The following is a 23,416-nucleotide window of genomic DNA, read 5'->3' on the forward strand; positions in this document are numbered from 1 at the left end:
TCGTGACATTAAAAACTGCAAAATGTTCATAAGTTTCATCTCAAGTCTTGGAAAAGGAAAGTGTGCTCTCTTATCAGACTTCTTGCGCAATGGAGCGTGAGGCGTTAATGTAGCATGGTGCTAAATATAGCAGCTGGGGGCAGATAGTGGGGTACTGTATGTGTTGGCCAGAATAATGGCGATAAGAGACATTTCTAATTGTGTTCAGACACGACATGTTTGCACTTTCATGCTGACATATGCCGTCTCTTAAGAAGAAAAAAAAAAGTCCGCCAAAGTCAATGTCGTGCAAAGCCTGGGATTCATGCACATGTATGCTATAAATCCTAAATCCAAGACACGAAAATACACACATCACTACACAAACATTCACATGCATATGGCAAGCTGGTAGATATTCTTTAACAATCGGGTGCTCTTATCCTGACTATGTCACATAATAAAGGTCAGATCTGATAGAGAGTAAAGGCCTTTCTTTGGTGCACTGGAGAAGAATAGTTTTTAAATAGCCTGGCCTAGGGTATTATTCTTTTCTACAGCTGGACCGCAACGTTACGTCCATGTGGGTGGGGTTCTGATGTATCCAGCCGTCGTCAAGGCAAAGCCCATACACTCTTTCCTGTTGTTTGTATGGGACTGTGCCATTTTGGAGGGATGACATATCTGGAAAAACTAATGGGAACCGGCTGGATGTCTGGATATGTTTCTGCGCTCCAGCAAATGGGTGGGTGTGTAAGCTCAAAAATGAAATCATATGATATGCACAAAGTCAGCTACTCGACCGACCTGTCTGTCTAATAGTAGTAGAACCTCCCATGTTGTGAGCTTCAGGTGTGTGTGTGTGTGCATGTGTGGTCTGCGGTAAGCTGAGGTACTTCCAGATCCCCAAATAGCAACAGGGTCTTATAAAGTAACCATAAAAAGTAATATAAAAGCTGCTAAATGCCTATTAAACGGTATAGTCACTTAGTAATTTACGGATGATCATTTCACACGGTAATTATGTTAACTGTGGGAAAAAAGATAGTAAAGTCGCTCCACAATTAAGTGTTGTGTATTTGCCATTTGAATCAGACTTTCTGTGGCAAGCAAGCGATGACAGCGTGAGTCAGTGATTACTGGAGCCGCTACGCCTGACTGAATATTTTTTCTTCCTCCCTTTTAGTGAAGTGTATATCTTCCTGCTAAAGACTTCACAGCCTGATTTCACCAACAAAAACTGTGTTCAATGGAATTTTGTCATGTCTTGAGATGTTCCATAAATGCAGCCTTTATATTGTATCAGTAAAGAAAAGCACGGAGCTACAATATTTTTGTTTGAATGTGACATTAAATAAACAACCAAAGTGTCAGTAATTTTATGGCTGAGGTTAGCTCAAGTTCAGACAGCAGCGTCTTCTGTTATAGTGGTGGCTAGAAATGAGTGACTTGACTTCCGAGGTTTTTTTGTCAGTTTTTTTTTTCTCCCAAGTACAAATTTGAGATACAGGTGCTGTATGGTGATAATGAACTTAACTCACTTGCCTTAATAAAGTCTAATTAGCTTATTGCCAGCAAACAATGCAAATTGAAAGAAAACTTCATCCATGAGCAAAATCACAGCCTGGTATATCGCACTTTACCCTTGAGTTACGCTGGGCCTGAAATTAGAACCCTGTGTTTTCTCTTGATTTAGCTGCTATGTGTTCTGAGAGTTAATGTTAACACAGCTTTTATATGACACTGTTTTTATACATTTCTGACGGCTGAGGATGTTTAAGTGTGACTTAAAACATTGCCCCTACAGTTAAAAACGCTTTAAGTGAAGATAGACTGATCCTTGAATTGATATATTTCATTTGCATTACTTCCTACTGAAGATGCTTTTCATTGGATAGTGCCAATGTGTATGATGGAAGTTTTGTGTATAACGTGGTGGTTGGGGTGGTCAGTTCTGATATTAGACATGTCAGCTTCAGAGTGACTGTTGCTATGGTAATTGTAATTCTTGATCAGTCAAGTAGTGTAGGAATGTTCCATAAGGTTTCTGCATAACCCTTCTTGTTGCTTCCTTTTGACATTTTACTAAGAAAATGCTACAATCTGCACTCATTCATTCTGTCCAGAAGTAATAAACAATATGTTCAAAGCCACACAACAATTTAACGTGGTTAGTATAATTTTACATAACATAAATGACTTTAAAAAGCTAATTTTGCTTCCTAAAACTGTAACCTTATCACCATTTAGCTTGACGACTTCTTTTACTCAAACATACAGACAAATCATTTGACAAACAGGAAAGCTTCAGCAGACGGGATGTATTTGTCAGGATGGCGAGTTCATAGCTCAGTTCACTTCCTGTGAGTGTGTGTGAATTTGTTAGCATGTGTGCGTGTGTTTCTTTTTGTGTGCTTCAGATTGTGTTGGTGGCCGTTCACTGTGCACTGTGCAGGGATGGTGTTAAACCCATTAACACCCTGTGAGAGGAGGCAAACCGCCAGCGAGCAAGGTCTTAAACACGGTGGGGGGGCAAGAAGACTTTTACATACAAAACTGCATGACACCACTGATTGGGTGGAGGGAGAGTAAGAGAGAGGGAGCAGAGAGCCCAGGATGCTAAACATCTCCAGACAAAAGTAATGGGAAGCACTGTCACTGTTCTTCTCTAACATAATGAGCTGACTCACTGACGGGGAAAAAATGAGTCGTGACCAATAACTCACACGGGAAGGCTGCGAGACAACTTTAAAAGTGGCCAAAAGTGGAATTATTTTTTTGACGATAAAAACAGTTTACCGCTAATAGATGCCTGGTGCTCTCCGTAAAATTCAGTCTACTGATTCACTGTTATTTAAGTCGGACTCTATAAATAACTAGAGGTGAGACGGTACATGTAATCCATGGTACAGTTTATACCACCGTTTTTGGTCAATTTTCGGTAAGTGTTTTGGGAAAATTTTTTCTCTCTCTTTCTCTCGCCAAAATTATGCCTTTATTTTGCTTCTAAGCAAAAACTGCATTTTGTAGTGTACTGATTATTCTAAGTTATTTCAGGATAATCATTATTTAAAAACAATTCTTTTAATTGGTAAATTGCCTCTTATTCCTTGATGAATTGTAAGTTGGGTAGGCTGATTATTTCAGAGAGAGCATCCACTCCTTGCAAGTGTTCTCATTGTATGTTTGCCTCATCCAATAACCAGCTGAAAATCCATTGGCGGCTGTGACTCTCTTGCCCACATTGCAGTACCTTAAAAGTGAATTCAACCACTCTTGAGTCAAGATCCCACTGTATTTGGTATTAGACTTGACTGGGGATAGCAGGAATGTTTTTGAAGGTCATCTCACCTTTCTGGGCTTGACTTTGTCCTGATGGTCATACTGAAATATGCCCTTGTAGCTCAGCCCCAGCCACCATGGAATCCCCTGCTTATCCTGTGACAAAACAACAATTAAAACATCACCTGAGTGTGTATGGATGGTTTGGCAGCAAGAGAAAATAAGACAACCAAAAGCCCAGATCGTCTCAAGCGACATTATGACTCCAAACTTCCTGCTTAAAAGTCCAGAATGAAAAACAACACATGGTGAAAAAAATAAGGCAGGGTAGTAAAACTGTACCTTTACAGCATAGTAATGTACTCCATATGTGGGCAGGGACTCCACAATGCTCATGTAGCTGTGAGGATGAATAAACAGACAACACATGTGAGACTTGTAGTCAAACAGGCTAATCGCGCTAAAGTGACGCAAACACTCACTTTACGATAGCTTGTCCTCTGGACTGCCCGTTGAGCTTCTTGTAGTGCTCGATGACCCGCTCCTCACTACGGAAGGAGAAGACAATCTTTGAAAATTCCCCCCCAAAAAAAGTTGAGAAAATAGGTACGTGAGGAGATTTGACTGTCACCAGTAGGCCAGGGACGGGTGCTCCTTTAGGGCCTGGGTGGGCAGGGCAGGGAGCTTCTTTAGGTCAGACCTGGTTGTGTCGTTACTAGAAGGGGAGAGAGACCACAAGGCATGGAATTGGTCAAGACATCTTTTTTTGTTCATAAAGCTTTGAAGTGACGCAAATGAACTGTAGTGAGAGGACTGTATTATGTTACACTGGAAGAAGGACATTAAATCAAATAAGAAGACATTAAAGAGTAACAGCGGATGCTCTGTGCTGCAGACACAGAGGAAAGAGTCAAGTAACAGGAAGACAGAGAGCAATAAAGAAGCATATTAAAGAGATATTGAAAAGCAAAAAAGATGGAAGAGGGAAAAGACACAAAGCGTAAAAGAGGCACCGAGCCAAACAGACTTGGGTTTGGACGGCGTTTTCAGACTGCCATTGGCAGGAGGTCACGCAAACCTCACAGTAATCCCAAAGTCTATTTGCCAAGCCCCTAGAGGATTGAGGAAAGCCCTGGGAACACACGACCGTCTACTAGTTGAAGGCTAGGGAGAGTTCCCAGTGACAGTCTGCCTGGTTCTTCGACGTGTCAACGCAATTTTTTTGTACTTCATATGTTACCTTTTATGCTCTGGGATCATGCAGCTTTTCCCCAAGCCCTTTTCTAAAGACCTTCAATATCAACTTACGTGCTTTTACAACTGCATTGAATTACATATTTACGATTAGAGAAAGGAAACCACTTGGGTTTTATGTGATTTTTCCATTCAATTAAACTGTTCGACCAGATTGCTACTGTATTATTTGTTTTGAAAGCTGTAGTGGTCATCTGTAAAGTACTCACACAGTATTCATATTGCACAAATTGACAACAGACATTATCTAAAGCAGAGGTGTCAAACTTGTATCAGCTCAGGGAACACATGGAGGAAAATTTTTCTCAAGTGGGCTGGACTGGTAAAACCATAGTCTATAACTTAAACACAATTGGCATCAGTTATATACAGATGTGGAGGCCACTGTAAATATACTGTTCCAAAAAATAACACAAATACAGATAGAACACGGCAACACATTGCCCATAGGAGTTTCGGAACTTCTGGGCATGTTGCATCTACCTTTTTTTCATATATATATATATTGTTCACTAAATGCATTGTGTTGCACAGCTAACGAAGTTATAGGACATTAAATATTGCCATATGTGTTTGTGTTACCAGTATTCATGTTTGATTTATGTTGGTCTATGTTTTTTTTTAAACAAATTAACTTAAATTGCATATAAAATAACAACATCCAGAGCAATTCTGCGTACAAGTTGCATTGCTCATCTGAGGATTGCTTGTGAAATTGCAAATTTATATGTTTTGATTTTGGGCGTCTGATTAATTGGTCCGACAATACTCTTTTTTTTTTTACTTTACAAGATCATCCCACGGGAAGGATTTAACCCCTTGACGGGCCTGATCCGGCCCACGGGCCGTACGTTTGACACCCCTAATCTTAAAGCACTTTACATATTGAGCGGGTCAAAAATCGAGCTCTAATCTAATCTAACTAAATTATATATTGTTGCTGTCAGGCAGAATCTTCGCATCGAGCTGACCAAACAGTTTGATAGGCGGAAATTAATCTATAATTTTTTTAACAAAACAGGTATATTTAAATATATCTGATCTTACTATTTTCCCTCTTTATTATCTAAAAAATTTCAAGCAGACTTTCAACCTTGAGGTAACTATAATGCTCTCACAAAGTCAGGAAGAGTTTCCCAGAGTTAACAGATTTGTTCTTAAGATGTTTTCACTCTACGAATTGGTTAATAATATGTAAACATAACAAGACAACGTGGCAACGGACAAATTGCATCATTCAATTTGTGAGAAAATATGAAATTGGCCATATTTGGACATATGAGGTGGCTGCCTGACAGCAATGATATGAAACCTAAATGATCAAGCACTTGGCAACAGAGGTAAAGGAAAAACTCCCTCAATCCAGGCTCTGTGGGGCGACCGCCTGCCTCAACCAGTTGACTTAAATTAGTAGAAGGACAGAGGATAGATCGAGAAAACAGGATAGTGGGGTTAAAGTGTATATCAGCCAGCCCCCACCCCCATTGTATTTGCGTGTATATCTCATTCTCAAGCTTTTATTCAGATACAGCACGTAACAAATGGCGACCTAACTTTTATAACTTTTAATTTTTTTTACGTTTTATGGTATGTAACAGAGGAAATTTCAGTATCTTGAGCAGTGTTACTTTCAAGGATTCCACTGGGAGGGAATGGGCTGTATTGGAGGCTGAGAAACAGCGGGGTAGAGTTACTGGGAAATGTTGCATATGGATTGGGGGGAGGCGGGGGTGTAGACCTTATAGGGCGGAACCGTATGTGGGTGTTGGGGGGAGGGAGAGAGAGAGAAGTGGGCAGGAATGTCACCGGAGTTTGTCACATTCCGACTCGGGCATGCAGGATGCTTGACTGGAGGAAATGAGGTCAGACGTGGAGGCTGCTGCAGAGTGTCACTGTTGCTGAGGCAAAAAGTGATGAAGGATGACACACTTGGAGGGCGACGTCACACACAAGGACATGCGAAGAATCACATGTGGTGGTGGTGGTGGTGGGGGGGGGGGGAGCGGGGGGGCAGTTGTCTTAATGCCATTGGGCATGACTAACATTGTGCACATACTGTACGCTATACAGGCAAAAGGAAAGGGTGTTAAATGTTATGTTATTTTCCTTTACGAGACATTTCCGTTTGCAGATCAGATTCCAATCATGTGGATGCCTTTTGACAAGTGTGTCTGTGGAACATTAGTGAGGTCATAGGCTCACCGTCTAGTTTGTTTCGTGGGGCTGAGATCAAGCCTGTCAAATTCTTCCATACCAGAGCCATACAAGTCAAACTAGCGATTAAGGGCTGTGTCTCAATACTTTTGTCTATAATGTCTATCTTTACATTTGCTGGTGAACTTCACAGCTACCCATTCAAGGAGTATTTGCGGTAAATAGCCTTGCCAAAAAACTGTCACCTCATCCACCCTCTTTAATGCGCATATGCAGTACCGTATTGTATATAATTATGTGAAATGTTCTCTCTTCGGTAGTAAGTAGGGTAGATTTACAGTGCATGGTTAAATTGACAATTCCATTTTTTTTTTTACCCTCCACTGTGACAATTTGGAATATGCATCATGGCAGTACAAATACAACCCCCACCCCCACGGAATCTGATATCTTCGGAGTCTGCTTTGCTAACATACTGTATGCATCCATATCTACTCAAACGACACAATTTAACACCTTAAAAAAGACAATCTATGAATCTTAATTAAAACAAAAGCATTAGAAATTTAATATGGTTTAAATTTGCTACATTAGAGGTACTGTATGTTGGGCATTAAAGTAATGCTGGAAAAAAAAAAGTTACCTCTCATTTAAATCAACAAATTTGAAACCAAGATAAAATGGTTTCAAATTTGTGTTATTTATACATACAGTATTATTGTTGACTTGTCTATGCCTGGTGGTGGCACGTGCGGATTTATCTACATGCAATTTGGGTGTCTGCACGTGATTTTGTTCCAGTAAACACAGCCACACTAAGATATGTGTTTGATATAGGTGAGCCTCGTTAACATGCCAAGAGCCGTGCTGATGACTCCATCGGTGCTTGTGGTGGTTTGCGTGGAGTCAAACAAGTTGGATGAAAACAAAGTGCATCACTGTGAGTCTGTTAGAAGCCAGCAACAAGAACAGTGAGAGGTCTTACCTGGTGAAATCACTTTTACCCTCCTGCAAAATGATAAGGAGAGATTGTGAGTGTGGGAGAATTTGGCGTGCACAGAAACATTGCTTTGTTATTGGTTGCAATCGCGGAGGAACATGACACCGCCGTCTTTCAAGGCTTTGAGAGATGACGCAATGGCACATTACCTTAGGAGTGTCTCGACTTTAAAGTTGTTGGATTTTCTTAGGTACAAGCTTTCGCGTGGTGTGTTTTTTTGCATTGTGTTGCGAGAACAATTTTGAGTTACAAATATGACATAGGGAGGTGCAAAACTCTGTGACTGTGAGTGAGTACTGTGTATGTATTTAAAAGGTGAGGCCTGGTGAGTGACGTGGATGCCAACGAATGGGAGTGTAGTTTAATCCGTTGTTAACTGGCTAAACAGTTAGCCAGTCTGAAAGTTGAGTTAATTGGTGTGAGTTGTGGCCTTTGACAGTTTGTGAATTAAAGTGCACTGAGCGGCGCTTGTGTGACAGCAGCCACAAAGTTAGCCACTTTAGTGTGTGTGGGAAAATTATCCCTGGGAAGCTTAAAAGAAGAGCTTTTACTTTTTTTTTTTTTTTTTCTAAATATTTAAGTTATTCGAATAAATCCTTGCAGTCCCAAAGTCAATGTAACACTACACACACGTGCACTGAGTGGCGCTTGTGTGACTGCAGCCACAAAGTTAGCCACTTTAGTGTGTGTGGGAAAATGATCCCTGGGAAGCTTAAAGGAAGAGCTTTGACCTTTTTTTTTTATTTATTTTTTTTTCAAATTTCTAAATATTCAAGTTATTCGAATAAATCCTTGCAGTCCCAAAGTCAATGTAACACTATACACACGTAAACACATACATGTACACGCACACAGACAGGCAACATACTCTTGTAACAAACTTTTACAAATGGTGCAACTGTGAACCGAAAGCGTCACCCAGCTGCTGGGTTACATTAGAAGTGGCTGAGGGCAGCCCGGAATGTCGATGGCCGCCAACAAAGACAGTGGAGGCTTTTTAGGATTCCAATTTTGAAGCATCATTACACCATCTCTGACAGACCGACAAGCGCATTACATAACTCCAGTTTGATCCTCGTCAATTAGCATCAAAAGCTTGTGGCTACATAGTGGAAAGGGGACCGTTTCCTTGGATTAGATCAAGTGCGCCATTTGAGGAAAATGGGGGAGGGCAGGCGGGGAAGCGCTCTATCTTACTTGGAGAATATAGGAAGCCAGTTCAAAGACGACATCGCTGTCCACTTCAATGAGTTCCTATGAAAGAAAAGAGACACATGAAGGACATGATCGAAACAAGACACTTTGCCAAAGTGGGGTGTGGACACGATGAAATGTCTTTGATGTTTATGTCTTGCCCAAGACTGCCTGGTAATACTTTTCATCTGCCTTCAAACTGCTGCCATCTCTCATTTCGTGACTTCTTCATGTGGATGGGGTGGGAGATTAGGAGGAGGGGATTTGGGAGGTTACCAAGCTTATTGATCATTCATCACATATTTTTTATTTGTTTTTTTGAAATGGTTACTTACAACTTCGGAGACATTTTACAAAGTAAGAAGAACTTATTTGCCCGCTTCTTTTTATATTATCCAAAGTATAATGGGGGAAGGGTGGTTGTGGATGTGAATAGTGGGTCAAGTATGCTAGGAATGCTCTCTTTCCAATCCACCTCTTAATTGGCTTGGTGAGATCAGACGGGTGCGTTGAAACACGAGACAGACTCTGCGCGTACCACCCACCGTGTTCCCCCTTTCAAATACAAATCTGTCATTTCGTAATGGACACCAAACACAATTTTCTTTCTGTGCATCAGAAATCGGCATGTAGCTGCTTTTTTTATTCGTATGAAAAGTAGATATCAATGACCGCGAGATCAAAAACAGCTGCTTGTACCTGATCCATTCATGATCTCAAATACATTTATGTTGATTTATGGAAGGCTGCTAAGGGGTTAAGAAAATGGATGGATGCTATCATTTTGGGTGATGGTTGCCCTCTTCTGGACACTACAGGTAAAAGCTTGACTGGTGAAGAAACATCAAGGGTATATATAAATATTTACCAGATTTTTTTAAGTGGGAAGGAATCACTGTTTAGTGCAATTAATTTTTAAGGTGTGATTAATTTAAAGGCTGATTAAGGTACAATTTGTATCTTTTATGTGCAATACATTTAAAATATATCATTTAATATATGTAAGTACAGTTCCCCCCCACCCCTAATATTTAAGTGCAATGTTGCTGTTCACACTGCAAAAAGTAAAATTTTAAGCAAGATATGATTTCTTAAATTTAATCTAAATTTGCTTATTTTCATTTGACAAGTTATTTTTTTACTTAAAATGAAATTGTCAGGCAAGATCATTGTGCTTATTTTAAGATACTTAATTATCTTATTTGATCAAGCAGTCTGGGCATTAAGTGTTAACAGCCAGTTTTAAGTACTGTGAGGATTAAAACAAGCATTTCCCACATTTTAAGATGACAACTAACCAACATCAAAGGCACTGAACTGGGGTTTCTTAAGTTTCCTTATGTTAAGAATTTTCTTAATCTAGTTACAAGATAAATGGGAAAAAAAATATGAAGTATGAAAACAGACGAGTACAATATGGTTCATTTTGTTATATTTACTAATATACTAAAATACTTATTTTAGTTCAAGCTCTGTGGTCTAGTGGTAGCGTGCCATCCCTCAGACTTGAAGGTTGTGGGTTCAATTCCAGGCTGGGTCATGACAAAGAAAATGGCACCTGCTACCTCCCTGCTTGAGACTCAGGCTAAATTATCCAAGTGTAAAAAATAATACTCATGTATTTATGAAAATTGTTGTATTTATTACAGCTTGAAAAAAGTCGACATGACTTGTTTTAGTCTGAAAATACTATTTTCAAGAGCGCAGTGGTTGATATGGGCCTAGTATTATTTTCTTATTTTTCAAAATTTTACAGGTAAATTTAAGAAACATTTTCTTGTTCTGTTGGCAGATAATTTTGCTTATTTGAAGTAATAATTTTCTTATTTTACTATATTTTTTTCCCTAAAATTTCTACAGTCCTTTTTGCAGGGCAAACTCTGAATATCAATTAAATGTCTTGTTTGCGATTCCCACTTACTAGTACAGTCCTGTATTTTAATGTCTATCATGAGGGTAGTCGTTGAAGAGCAAAGTACGTATTGTTTGAGGTGGTACTTGGTGTGGAAAGTTTGAGAGCCACTGGATTTGGTAGAAGCCGCTAAATGTGATTTTTTCTGTCAGACCCATGCAGCGGACAGGCATGATATATTTATCCTGTAACTCACTAATTGAGAAAAAAATGATAACCATGAAAAATATAGTATATTGGTGCCTTTTTTTAAGGTGGCCATCAGCACACCTACAGTATAATTAACATTCTTGAACGAGAATCACAGATAATGTATCTGATTCACAATATAACAAGCATCAGCCTTGCATGCATGTTAACAAATTATTAAAGGATATATTATGTTCATTCAGCTCAGTCATAGTTAATAACTTAGAACTGAAGATGATTGACTTTAACTTGTGAAGTTACCATATTGTGTATATTTAGCACTAAGCAGTCATTTGTGGGTCTGTTGTACAAATTAAAAAGAGTAATGGCAATATGGCAGAAAACAAACAAACATCTCAATAATAACTGCACTTTGGCTATTCATACAGCAAATTGGTGACCTATTCTTTTTTCTTTTCTTTTTACTAATTTTGGAAAACGGTTGCCATAATGGAATTTAAGTTGGTTAGCACCACCATTTCTACTAAATTTCATGCTAGTACAGTTTCAGTATGATCAAATAAAACACTGAGCAGATGGCCATTAATGGTTGAAATCATTAGTCAAGATCATATGGTGGCTTGGTTAACATCACACTCTCCACTGTCCTATTTTCATTTGAGAAAGGGTCTGTAGAAGCAAAGGAAGCAACATAGATGTAATTTACTGTATTTCTAACCCTTTTTTATATAGTAGTACTTGAGAGGAGAACCACTTTGAAATAAATACTGCACAGTGAGCTAGTCATTACAGTAAATTATGTCAACAGAAAACTCGTTTACCTTGTAGATGATGGACTTGGCATTGAGGAAAAACAGCTCAATGGTGGCATTGTCTTTCAAGTATGATATACTCTCTATGTAGAATCTGAACAGAAGAAAACAAAAGACAATGTGTTATTTCCTACAGGGAAGAAGACATATGTTTTTTAAAGTATTTCCCTGGAGAAAACAGCAAGCAAATGATTGGACTGTGCATTTACACTCCTTGACATTGTTGTTATGCAGTCAAATGAGATTTGCATTACAAAAAGATAAAACTGCACCGTTTGGACAGCTACTCATCTTACATTCTGTTTACTATTTTAGAGTGGAGCTGCACTGTATTATGTTTCTAATATTTTGTCCCTCTTGTAAAACTAATTGAGATCACTGACATGACAATTTAAGCACTACTTTGACTGACTGTAAAGGCAGATTTGTTGCTTCCAGCCCTTGCACTGGATATGCGTAAGTGTGATCACCAAAATGACCACTAGGAGGCACTACAGCCATCTTTATCATGAGCTTGTGTCCCACACTCATTCACATCCATAAACCACTGCTGTCTCACCATATTATTGCCCTTGTACACACACACACTCACACACGCACAGACGCGCACAGTGGCGAAGCGAAGCATTGTAACACACTTCTGGCAGAGCACTTGTGAAGTAGGGAAGTAACATTACATCTTCTAAATTTAGCTCTAAAATGTATGCATGCAAGCAAGCATGTGGAGCTTTAGGGAAGCTACGATGGCGGTATGCTGGGAAGCTTCTCATTGTTAGCGCTTGCGTTAAATGAAGTTTGATAAGGATCCTATTTTCTTGGCCAGTGCAAGTCTAGCGCAAAGCATAGTGGTGCACCATTGAGGGATGGAATGCAGCCGACTCTGGCCAATAGAAGCGGCTCCCCTTACTCCCATTAAGATCAGTCCTTGGCCCTGCAGTTGTAAAAATTCACTCGCTGAAGCCCGTGCACGAGACCGGTACGTGTAAAGTGTGTTGACAGGGAAACTTCCGGATGATGTAGTCGGCCATGCATGTGACATGGGTAATTGGAGACCGCCTTGCACCCACGACCATGCATCTGTGTGTGGCCCTCAATAGTTGAGTCTTGCAGTCATGGGGGTGCTATTAAAATATTTTTAAGATGATAATGATAATGATAATAATTTGTCCAATGAATTGATTTCTATAATGATTCAGTGGGCTTGTCCATGCGGGGTGCGAAATGTGTCTGCCTGCCTCAATCAAATCTGCCAAAATCGTGTTTACATCACCTGAGCCACAAGTTAGACCTGGTTTTACAGAGTCTAAAATATAGTCTACTTTTTGTTACTAACATTCGCCGGAGCACCCAGCAAGGCGTAGCACATCTACCAAATTCACAAACATGCTAAACTGGACACAAAAATAACGATGCGCCTGTTTTTCCGACGAGTGCATTCTACTTTCTGACACCAAATTGCCAGATGCACCAGGGGAGTGGCAGCTGTGTCCGTCGGAACGTTCCAAACACAGTCGAATACACTTGCAATCATCATTCCTGTATTACATTTTTGTGACAGTTTTGTTACTGTGAGATTTTTCTCATGTTTTAAGGATGTCTCGGTTGGTACAACACTGATTATTTGGGTTATATGCAGTGAGAGCGGGGTATCGTAAGAGGATCAATGACGGAAAGCCCTTATCACTTTACCAATTGAGCGTCTAGAAAATGCAAGACCAACCCGATCAATAACCCCGTATGAACGTTTAATTAAAGCCAAACCCTTGATGAGATTGCCGCGCGCGGGGCAGCCTGACATTTATTAAGCCTAACTCAAACGCACAAAACCATCCTTGTGCTTTATGCCAGAGAAAACAATATGCTTGAGCTGGGAATGAATTCAGCATTGACATTTGGGTTGATTGTTGTTCTATCAGTCGTGTATCTGCTGTCCATGCGTGTGAGTGTGAGTGTGTGTGTGTGTGTAAGGTAATAAGGCCAGTGATTGGACTGAACAATGGAAGAGAATGGGTGACTGAAACCTTTAACTGGGGTCTTAGTTCAGCAGTTACACACCCCTTCCACTCCCTATCGCTTTCATATATTAGAGCTATAAAATGGTAAATGTCATGAGTTACAGACGATGTCTTTGTAATCTGTGAGTAATTGTAAATAGTCACATACTGGGGGTCCTCGGTTTTACGACAATCCTGAAATGAGGCTTCGAGGGTATGCAGGCACGCAATGAGCTTGTTTGCACAGCAGCATAAGATTTAGGTATGCAGCTGAATCCATGTTGCTTAAGCACTTTGAGTATCTGCCGATACTGAGTCTTGATCCGATACCTTAGGAAAAATGTTGTAGCTTTATGAACTCTAAAAATTAATTAAATAATATAAATCTGATCTTTTCACATGATACCGATCAGCTGTAAAATTAAGTGGTCGACCCTGATTTCAAATCACATTATTGGATCAGGACAAGTCTATCATGCATCACCAGAGTGCTGTTTTTCGTCGAATTGTTTAATATTCATGGTCGAAAAATGTTTTTCATACAAATATATAATTTTTAACTAAGATCTTACTACTGTGTTATAACCACGACGCGTTACGACTTCCTGTAAAAAACTTAGGTTACATCGCTGCAAGCATGAAACTCTGTTATAAAGTGCGTTTGGTCCACCTTTGAAAAATTACATGCAAAACCAATTTGGAAAAACTGAGCATGGGATGTAGATAACGTGTAAACATAGACAATTATTACTAATTTACTAGCAACACAAAACTTACATGTACAGTATTCCCAGCATTCTTTAATATATTATTGGAACATAATAGCAAATATCAATTTAAAAACATCCCTGCTGCACAGACACCATTGTTTTAATCCAATTCCTCACGAGACGGGAGTAAGCTTTTGCCGAACAATTGTCGCATTGTGTCATTATTTTTGGTCCCGTTGTAAATGTCAACCTGGGAACGACTTCTCAGCAGCATTGTTTGGCCCAGTGTACCGCGTTGCTCCGCATGTTGCTAGCCAAAGGGGAACTCTCCGGAGGGGAGCTGGGGCGGGGTGGGCCAGTGACAATATCCGTATGTGTGTGTGGGGAACAAAGAACTCCAGTGGGCCAAAGACAAAGCGTGAGCTTTTCACTCAGGGCTATCTGAGGTTGCATGTTTATGTGCATGTGCTTCGCGTCAGCAGTTCATATTTTTCTACGAGTAGCATTTTGACCTGGTGAACGACCATGTTTCACTGTTGACAAGCTGCAGAGCTGCAAATTTTTTTTTTTATCAAATGTGCAATCCTCGGTTTAAAAACACCCAGCAGTCTTTGTTAAAGGAGAACTCAACAGGAAGTCAGATTCTTGCTCCACCCCTCACTAAGATTTGGAATCGGCGCTCAAAGGGGGTGTTGCCTGGAGGACCGTTGGGTTGCGAATGGGAAGAGGGTTGGGCGTGGTCTGGCTGTGATTGACAGCAGCAACTCATTAGGAACCCGTTTAAGGAGGCGTGTACGAGAATGAGCCGGTGGATGGCAGGGCGACTACATCATGCGGAACAAGTGACGTAGTATGTATCATTGACGTAGTATGTCTCGTCTCGTGTAATGAGAGAACAAATGGCCAAATTGTGTTTATCTCAGTGTTTAACCTCAAGGTGGAACCAAACACATGTTTTTTTGCCCCCAAATCAAGCTTTAAACAAACATGTACTAAAATGTAAAAATAATGACCAGGACATGTAGACAGCATTTGTAGACACCAGTTTATACAGTTAAGCAGCAAAAAAAAAGTTGATTAAGTGTTGAGTTATGCTTTAAGGAGCAGGAAATGGTAAAGTTTCCTTATTTAGAAACAAACAGTGCATACACTTGAGGTCAACGAGGCTCGTGAGTGGATGAGAGGCCCCCATGCTGGGAGTCAACTACTGGGGTCAGTGCAATTTTATTGGGGCCTGTAATAAGCGACACCGTTAATGTCCTCCTCAGACCGCACTGAGTATAGGCGAAACACACAAACCTGACGGCACATCTTTCTCTCTCAAACACACACACACACACACACACAATCCTTAAGTGGGGGACATTGCAGAGTGCTGACGAAGACTCACCTGACACAGAAGTAGAGGACAATGGGCCCTGATTTCTTGGGGAATTCATGTTCTAGTACCCTGCGGTCTAGCTGCAGCCAACTAAAATGGCCCCTGAGGAGAGCAAAAAAAGAAGAAGAAAGAACATAATTTACCCACCTATTGAGATATGCTAGAGGAAAATCATTACTAATGCTGATGCGTCTGATTGTTTTTCCTGGCTTTGCCCCTCCCCCTGAACGACATAAACAAAGGAGACAAATGTGCGTGCCCAACAGCCGTCGCATTATTTCCTTTTATGTAAATCATTTGAGCATTTGCAGGACTTTGCATGAAGTGTCACAAGGTGCAACTTGCATTATTGTACAGGTCAGCAAACACACAACGGAAATCAATACAATACTTTCTTAAACTCTACTTGGAGGCTAGATTTACACGGTCTGGGTCAAGAAACACTATTCACTATTATTTTTGCACTATTCTGCTAAATAATTGCAGTCGACAGCTAGGAATGTCAATGGAGGTTAACCTCATTTATATCAAGGAGCGGAAAAGTGAGCCCATGTCAACTAAATGCTATGTAATGTTTAATGTTTTTTTACTTTTGTATAATTGTTTAATTTTGGAGTTAACATGCAATTCGGGTGTCTGCACCCTAATTAGATTCCGTTATAGCCACATCAGATAAATGTCATCTGAAATGTACATGGAAATAGTGAAATAGTCAAAAAGCACTGTATGGTTTCTACTTCCTGCTTTTGTTCCCATCCTTGCTGGCTTATAGGACTCGGTATTGAGCAAAGTACTGACTAGTGACAAGATGTCATTTTTTTTCTACATTTGAAGCACAGTTCTGAGTGAAAACTTTGCCTCTGGTAGGGAACTGTGATCTCTGCTTGTACACTGGAGCAAACCTGTCATCAAATTGTAGAAAAATGGAAACCTAAAGGTTCTCCTTCTGCTTTGATGAGGGAACTGGGATTATTGTCAGCTCACCTCCTCCAACAAAGTAGCTTTTTCAGAAACTTATCCAGCAAAAAGAACTTATTACATTGCATTTGACTCCTCAGTGGAACACTTGGAATCAGGACTTACGTTTCGTCTGTGTATGCAATTCCAAAGTACTCCTTCTCCTTGAGGTTGAAGTGAGAGGCCACCAGGTCCAGTAGATCCTTAGCCATCAACTTGGGCTGCAGAAAGACACATATCCATATCATTAGTAAATGACTTCAGAGCACTGCAACATAATCGATTAATTGTTTAGATACCTTTTTTTTTTATATATATATATATTTTTTAGATCCAATTTTTGCAGTCCTCCATGATAGGAGACTTTTTTTTTGTTGAAAATGTTGCTTTTACTCAGGGGAGGACTGATCAACAGTTTTGCTTATTTTCTGGCATCATCTGAATCATAACAAATTTGTTTGCATTTTCTGCACTGTCAATTTGAAATACAGTTATGCTATTTTTGAATAAAGTATTGGAAATTAAGAATGTAAGACATTTTTTAAAATCCGATTCATTTGATTTATCATCAAAGCTATCAACAGATTAATTCATTATTAAATAATTAATGAATTAGGTGTTGACTGCATCACTACTTGAGAACAAACCTGTCAACTCTTAAACATTCAATACCCGTTGAACAATATATTTCACAAATGTATATCGGTGGAAGTAAACGGTTGGATTAAGATGTGGATGTGTCTCATGGCTGCTTGGGACTTGAGGGAAATGGGGTTCTTTTATTGTGTTACATCCCAGATTCCACTAGACGAAGCATAACAATAACTACTTGCTACTTGCTAATAATGAAGTACGAACAACAGCTGTGTTTCCACTGTGTACCAGGTATTGATTCACTGCAGTGACAAAGAGTTTTTCGACAGAACGGGGGTAAAGTGCTAAAATAAGTGAGAGAAGAGGAGATTAATGACAGGAAGAGAGTGGAAATGGATGGATCTGGTGGATGCTGCTGAGAGTGCAGGGACCGTGCCTTTCCTTCTCCTCTTGCTCTCCTCTCAGCTTCTGACCCACACACCTCTGCTGCAGAGTCATGCCTCTGGGCCAGAGCGCTGTACTGCAGAGGAGGTAGAGGGCTGCGGCCGAGATCAGCTTCCAATCGCCAGCCCTTGTGGTTCACTTTGTAGTGATGTATCGTAGAGGCCAAATGATGACAGCCGCCCGCCTTCACTCATCGCCTCGCTAACGGCACCAGGGAGGGACGTTTTAAATCAGAGTTGCGGATGAGGACTGCTGCCTCATGCTGCTGGGCCGTGACATCTTGAGTAAGAGGACGCCCCGCCCAAAGTGAGGTTAACCATGGGTGTGCCTCGCCCCGCATTACACACATGTATGCGAGCACACACGCATGGCCATGTGCTCCACATGCAAACAGCCCCACTCACAACACACTCACACTATTAGCTACAGCACTAAAGGGGCGCACAATCCGAACAATATTCCCCCGAGGTCTCCTGCTATCAACTCGCAGCACACTTACAACCACAGTGACAGATTCTACTGGGAGCTATTGAAAGAGATGCCAGTGATGATGTCATTCCAGCACATACACAAACATACACACGCACACATCATCACTGACCTAGATTACATATAAGAATGATCGCCTACAACGTTTTTTCTTTCTTTTCTTTTTTTTGCAACACACACACAAAAAAAAGCTCGGGAGAGGAGACAAGCACAACAGAGAGAAACACAAGTAGTAAAGTCATAAAGTAAACATGTACAGTATATAAAAATCACTTCTGGGGCATAAATATACAATTTTTATTTACTGTTGAGCAAAACTGTGGCATCAGAGTTATACTATATGCAACATTGCAGCCTGTATTTACCTTTTTTTTTAATATATATATAGAATAAGTGGTATATTGCTGCAACAGTGTGACAACATTGGGTTCAGGTCTAACATAAAATACTTGACAGGTTGTGACAAATGCTTTCAACAAAACATAATGGTGACGATAGTGTCAGCTTTTAAAAAATCTACCTCAGTTATTTTTCACTAAATGTGAATGCACTGTAAGTGTGAACTGTTTTTATTCTGCCCTGAAATTGGAGAGCCACCCAAAGTTAGTAACTTCCCCTGGGCTCCACTGTAAGCGCCCGGCGAGGATAAGTAGCAGGCATAACCAATGCATGGAAATGTTGGGTCTGGAACTATGCACTCTTTCTAGCATTATTGGTAATGAGTGTTTTTGGCCCTTCTGAAAGGCATGTCGCGGTCTTTTATTACCACACAGCCGTCAACAATTCGGGCAGATAATAGCAATTATCATGCATCCGTGCAAACCGCAGCGGAACCAGTTGTAGACGATGAACAAGGGCACAATTATAAAGGCCTGTTGTGAGGGAGATGAGAGCAACAGAAGCAACCCTGGAAGGTTTGCCTTGAGTCACTTGTCTCTACGTTATGAATACGTAAGCGAAGCAAACAGGCTACGCTGAAGTGTCTAATTGGCTTTGGATCTTTCTACCTGCCATGCTGAACGTTATCTGTGAGGCGGAGACACCAAACATTTGCGCAAACAGGTTATGGGAGATGAAACTGACATGATAGTAGTAAGAGGTTTCACACAATAAGCTCACTGCTATAGCACAGGTATACAGCAGAGAACTACAGGGTCGTGCAAATGTTGAGGAGATGTGACAAATGCACAAAAAGCAGCACACTCAACTTATTATGCTTATATTGAGATCTTTCACTTGGCCTGACTTTTAAAAAATGGCTTTATCCCAGGTTTTGACAACGATGGTGTCAAACGATTCACAGGTAACAACAGCACTTTGTAATACTATGGTAGTACAAGAGTGTCTGGAACAAAGAGGTCGATGTAACATTTCCTGAGGAATAAATAAATCAAGACATAAATATTGATGTCTAGCACAAGGTCAAAGCGCCAGATCTGACTTTGGATCCAGACTTGCATCAACGTTTAATGTGCTCTTTTTGGGCCGCAATGCATCTCTTGCTGACATTTCACTTAAATCAGTGTAAAAGTTTAAGGGAAACGCTGCAAACAAGTATCAAGCAGACGCAGCGGAAGCAAGTCCTCCTTGATGGACGCAAGACATAGTTACAAAATTTGGCCTCAACGCTCTATTTGTTGCCCATTAGCCTACACCCTTTTAGCCTCAGGGAGTGATAGCCATATGAACGGCATATATTTTACAAGGGTGGTATATCAGGTGGTGGGTTTCTAGGTTTACAACCTGGCCAATAGGCACTCTGGCCTCCTGGCACATAGCTGCCGGTCAACGAGGCGTTGCTCCATAAACAAACCGCAAGAGGACTCCCTCTCAAAAGGTAAGAGAAAGGCGGTAAAGGAAGGGGGGGGGGCGATAAAAAGCAAACGACCCATCTGGGATTAAACACCTGGCCAATGTTACAAGTCGCTGACCTGAATAAGATTAACATTTCAAAGGCCAGATGAGGCTCTGCAGGAAAGGAAGGACCAAAGCACTGTGAAACAATTAAGAAGACATGAAATAGTCCAGCACAGTAATGGACTACTTTGTCAACGCTTGAAAAAAATAAAAATAATCCACTTCTGGCGGTTTATGGCCATTCCCCTCAAGACATTTTCAGAAAGTCAACATGATAATTTTTGTCTGCTCTTACTAATGGCTCAGAAGCCTACTGAAATCTCAGTTTACTTCTTCACTAGTTAAAAAAGAGATGCCACAAAAATCCAATGCACTAGACTTCAACGGAACAAGAAATGAGATAAAATCATCCGCCCATCCATTTTCTATGCGCGTATCCTCATAAGGTTCACGGCTGAGCGGAACCCTATCTCAGCTGACTTTGGGCAAGAGGGGTACATTCTAGACTGGCAGGTGTGTGTATGACTGGATGCATGGATGGATAGATGGTCGGTTGAATGTTTTCCTGGCTGGATACATTGGTGGGACAGATAGGGAGGTGGCTGCATGGATGCATAGATGGAGGATTAGATAAATGGGAAATGTATGGATAAATGGAATGGTTGAATAGGTGGTTGTATAGATAAAAAGATGGCAGAAAGAATGGATACCCTATGCATGGACGCATGGATGGAGGTGATAAGGTAGCGGTTCAGTAGTGTTTGGAGAGGCAGTGGGATTTGGTGGAGGGCAACAGGAGGCTGTGACTCGGAAAAGAAGCTCAACTGTGGGAGCATGAAGCGGGAAGCTAAGAGAGAGCGAGAGATGTCGAGAGGGATAGAAGATGAGGGGATCAGTTCAGGCACCGTAATCGAATCAGAGAGTCAGCAGACCTATCCTCGGCTTGAACACGGCATTTTTTTTTTTTTTACTGCTCTCTTTCTCACGTTTGTCTTATTCCTGAGCCTTTATCTACATTTGCTCTCTCTGATTAAAACCTCCTGACTTTTTATGTCAATCTCTTCAGTCTCTCTTTGCTCTTCAGCTATACAAGTACAATTATCTTCTTTTGTCTTTTTTCCCCTGCTGCAGTCGAGTAATGAGTTCAGCCCAGAGAGCCTTAAAAGAAAGGTTAGCAAAAACGGAGAGGGCTTCAAATGAAATTGCACCGTTGTCCGAATTTCAACCGTGATCGAGGCAAAGGTATAACCGAGGTGAATGACAATGATGGAAGACAATGAAGAGCCATTAGTAAGATGTCCAAAATAAGGTTACTGGAAAAGTGTGTTGACAAGAATAGAGTCAAAACTACTTGAATACCATCCACTCCTGTGTTGGAGTTTAGGTGTTGGTCAAAGCTGTGGCCAGATAGTTATGTCGATGTGGAGCTCCTCCTACCAGGCTGGTAAGACGCGCCTACCAATAGCCTGGAGCTCTTACTGGCTCTGGGACACTTTGAAAATAAGCTCCCACTGGGATGGTTCACACAAAATGAGATGTAAGGCTTTCTGAAAACAGATGCTGCTGCTCTGAGAACGGGACAATTGTGGTTGGTGGTGGCTTGCTTGGCTTGGGAGCATCATGGAGGATTGAGAGAATTGAGAGTTGAGGGCAGGGGACAGATCACAAATGTGAACTGTACTCCCTGGTTAATTGTCCCTCGTTTTATACATAGACAAATTACCAGAGTTCTTGCATGAATCACTAAGTAAAATTTTAGACCTTTTTTTTTTTGGACCTTTTTAGACCATCCTGAGAATTTTTTTAGACCATCTTCAAGTCATAGCAAGCTGGTGCTTTCTGGCTGTCGCGTGTGACTCGAGGGCCTTCACGCCCAAAGCCTCCAACTTTATATGTATATATTTTTTGCGTACTTTGCAACGAACCGAGTGCCTATCGCCTGCTACCTCTTCCAACCAGCTGGAAACTCGGTACTTTCAAGCCGATTCTTGGTAAACTGACCATTAACCTATTTTACAGAAACACGCCGACAGTCCCCATTCTGACTAACTGCATAAACTCGGTGGAGATGAAAACTTAAAAGGTACGGTAAGCGGTAGTGGAAACACTGAGCCACCTAATTATAATGCTACATTCACACTAAAAGCAAAGGGAGCGTTGTGCCTTGCTTTACTCACTAGCGTTTCACTGCCGGATTGTACACGGGTGCTTCATTTGCGCACAATGGAGAGACAAGCTTTGCTTTGCTTCACTTATCGCAGCCACTTCCACTACGGCGAAACTCCTCTCAGAAAAAAAAAGTTTCAACATTGCAATCAAGTGGCCAACACTGTGCTATAATGCTGTAACTAATGCAGGGCTCTACGTTAAGCCTTTTTGGGGGGTGGCCCTGCCAGAACCAGCACTGGCCCTGTATATTGCTAGTCTTGGGCCGCTACCTCAATCAGAATTTGGTCAATTTGAATTGTTTTCAAAAATCAATACTATTAATTGTCCCCACGTGTGCATTTTTTTTTATTTTACAAATGATTCACCAATCTCGAGTGTTGTAAATAGCTTTCTAATTTTATCCTGTTTAAACCCTGGAGAACCCACGGGGTCAAATTTGGCCCCTATAAATTCTGCTACTCAAATAACAAAGACCTTTTTTTTCCCAGCAGTGATTTTGTCCCTGTGTTCTTGTTTCCTTTTTATTTTTTATTTATTTATTTTTTTTTTTCGGGGAGAGCTCAGTATTGATCATTTGACATGTCATCATCATTGTTCTCCCTTTTTTTTTTGTATGTGTGTGTGTGTGTGTGTGTGTGTGCGTGCGTGCGTGCGTGTAAAAAAAAAAAAAAAGAATTCCCATACCGTTCACCTAAACCGAACACTTCAAAATCCAGCCGGAGTCGTGGGGCCGCCAGGAGACCCAAAGAGGGACCAAAGAAAAGAAAGAAAAGCGAAGCCCAGCACCGACCAGACACCACCCACCGGGCCACTAACCAGAGTCCTTCACCAACCCCAGAGACATCTAAATTCCAACAAATCAGGGAGACATCAATGGCCCAAAGGAGAAACTGAGGAAAGGTAGAAAGGACAGACGAAGCAGAGTGAGATCCACAGACACCCGCCTCCACTGAATCTGAAACCGAAACCTGTGTTCTTGTTTCCATTGGCCAAAGTGTGTTTGTACATTCAAAATCCAGTTCTAAAATGCAACAAATAAAACAAAAAAATTATATCGTTCAATGTAGCTGTGTATTTGATTGAT

General features: G+C 40.8%; 1 protein-coding gene across 8 annotated transcripts in view; it reads right to left on the reverse strand.

Annotated features, from left to right (window-relative positions):
* The window catches only part of frmd4a (FERM domain containing 4A), a 114,346-nt gene that overhangs the window by 20,359 nt on the left and 70,571 nt on the right, over positions 1–23,416 (reverse strand). For all 8 annotated transcript variants that reach the window (XM_077567699.1, XM_077567694.1, XM_077567698.1 and 5 more), the window contains exons 3-11: positions 16,906–17,000; positions 15,832–15,924; positions 11,747–11,831; positions 8,867–8,923; positions 7,655–7,677; positions 3,893–3,976; positions 3,744–3,809; positions 3,604–3,661; positions 3,331–3,417 (exon numbers count right to left, since the gene is read on the reverse strand). In XM_077567699.1, coding sequence (XP_077423825.1) covers positions 3,331–3,417; positions 3,604–3,661; positions 3,744–3,809; positions 3,893–3,976; positions 7,655–7,677; positions 8,867–8,923; positions 11,747–11,831; positions 15,832–15,924; positions 16,906–17,000 — 648 coding nt within the window. The remainder of the gene's footprint in view (positions 1–3,330; positions 3,418–3,603; positions 3,662–3,743; positions 3,810–3,892; positions 3,977–7,654; positions 7,678–8,866; positions 8,924–11,746; positions 11,832–15,831; positions 15,925–16,905; positions 17,001–23,416) is intronic.

This window comes from Vanacampus margaritifer, chromosome 6, assembly GCF_051991255.1.
Source record: "Vanacampus margaritifer isolate UIUO_Vmar chromosome 6, RoL_Vmar_1.0, whole genome shotgun sequence".
Classification (NCBI taxonomy): Eukaryota; Metazoa; Chordata; class Actinopteri; order Syngnathiformes; family Syngnathidae; genus Vanacampus; species Vanacampus margaritifer.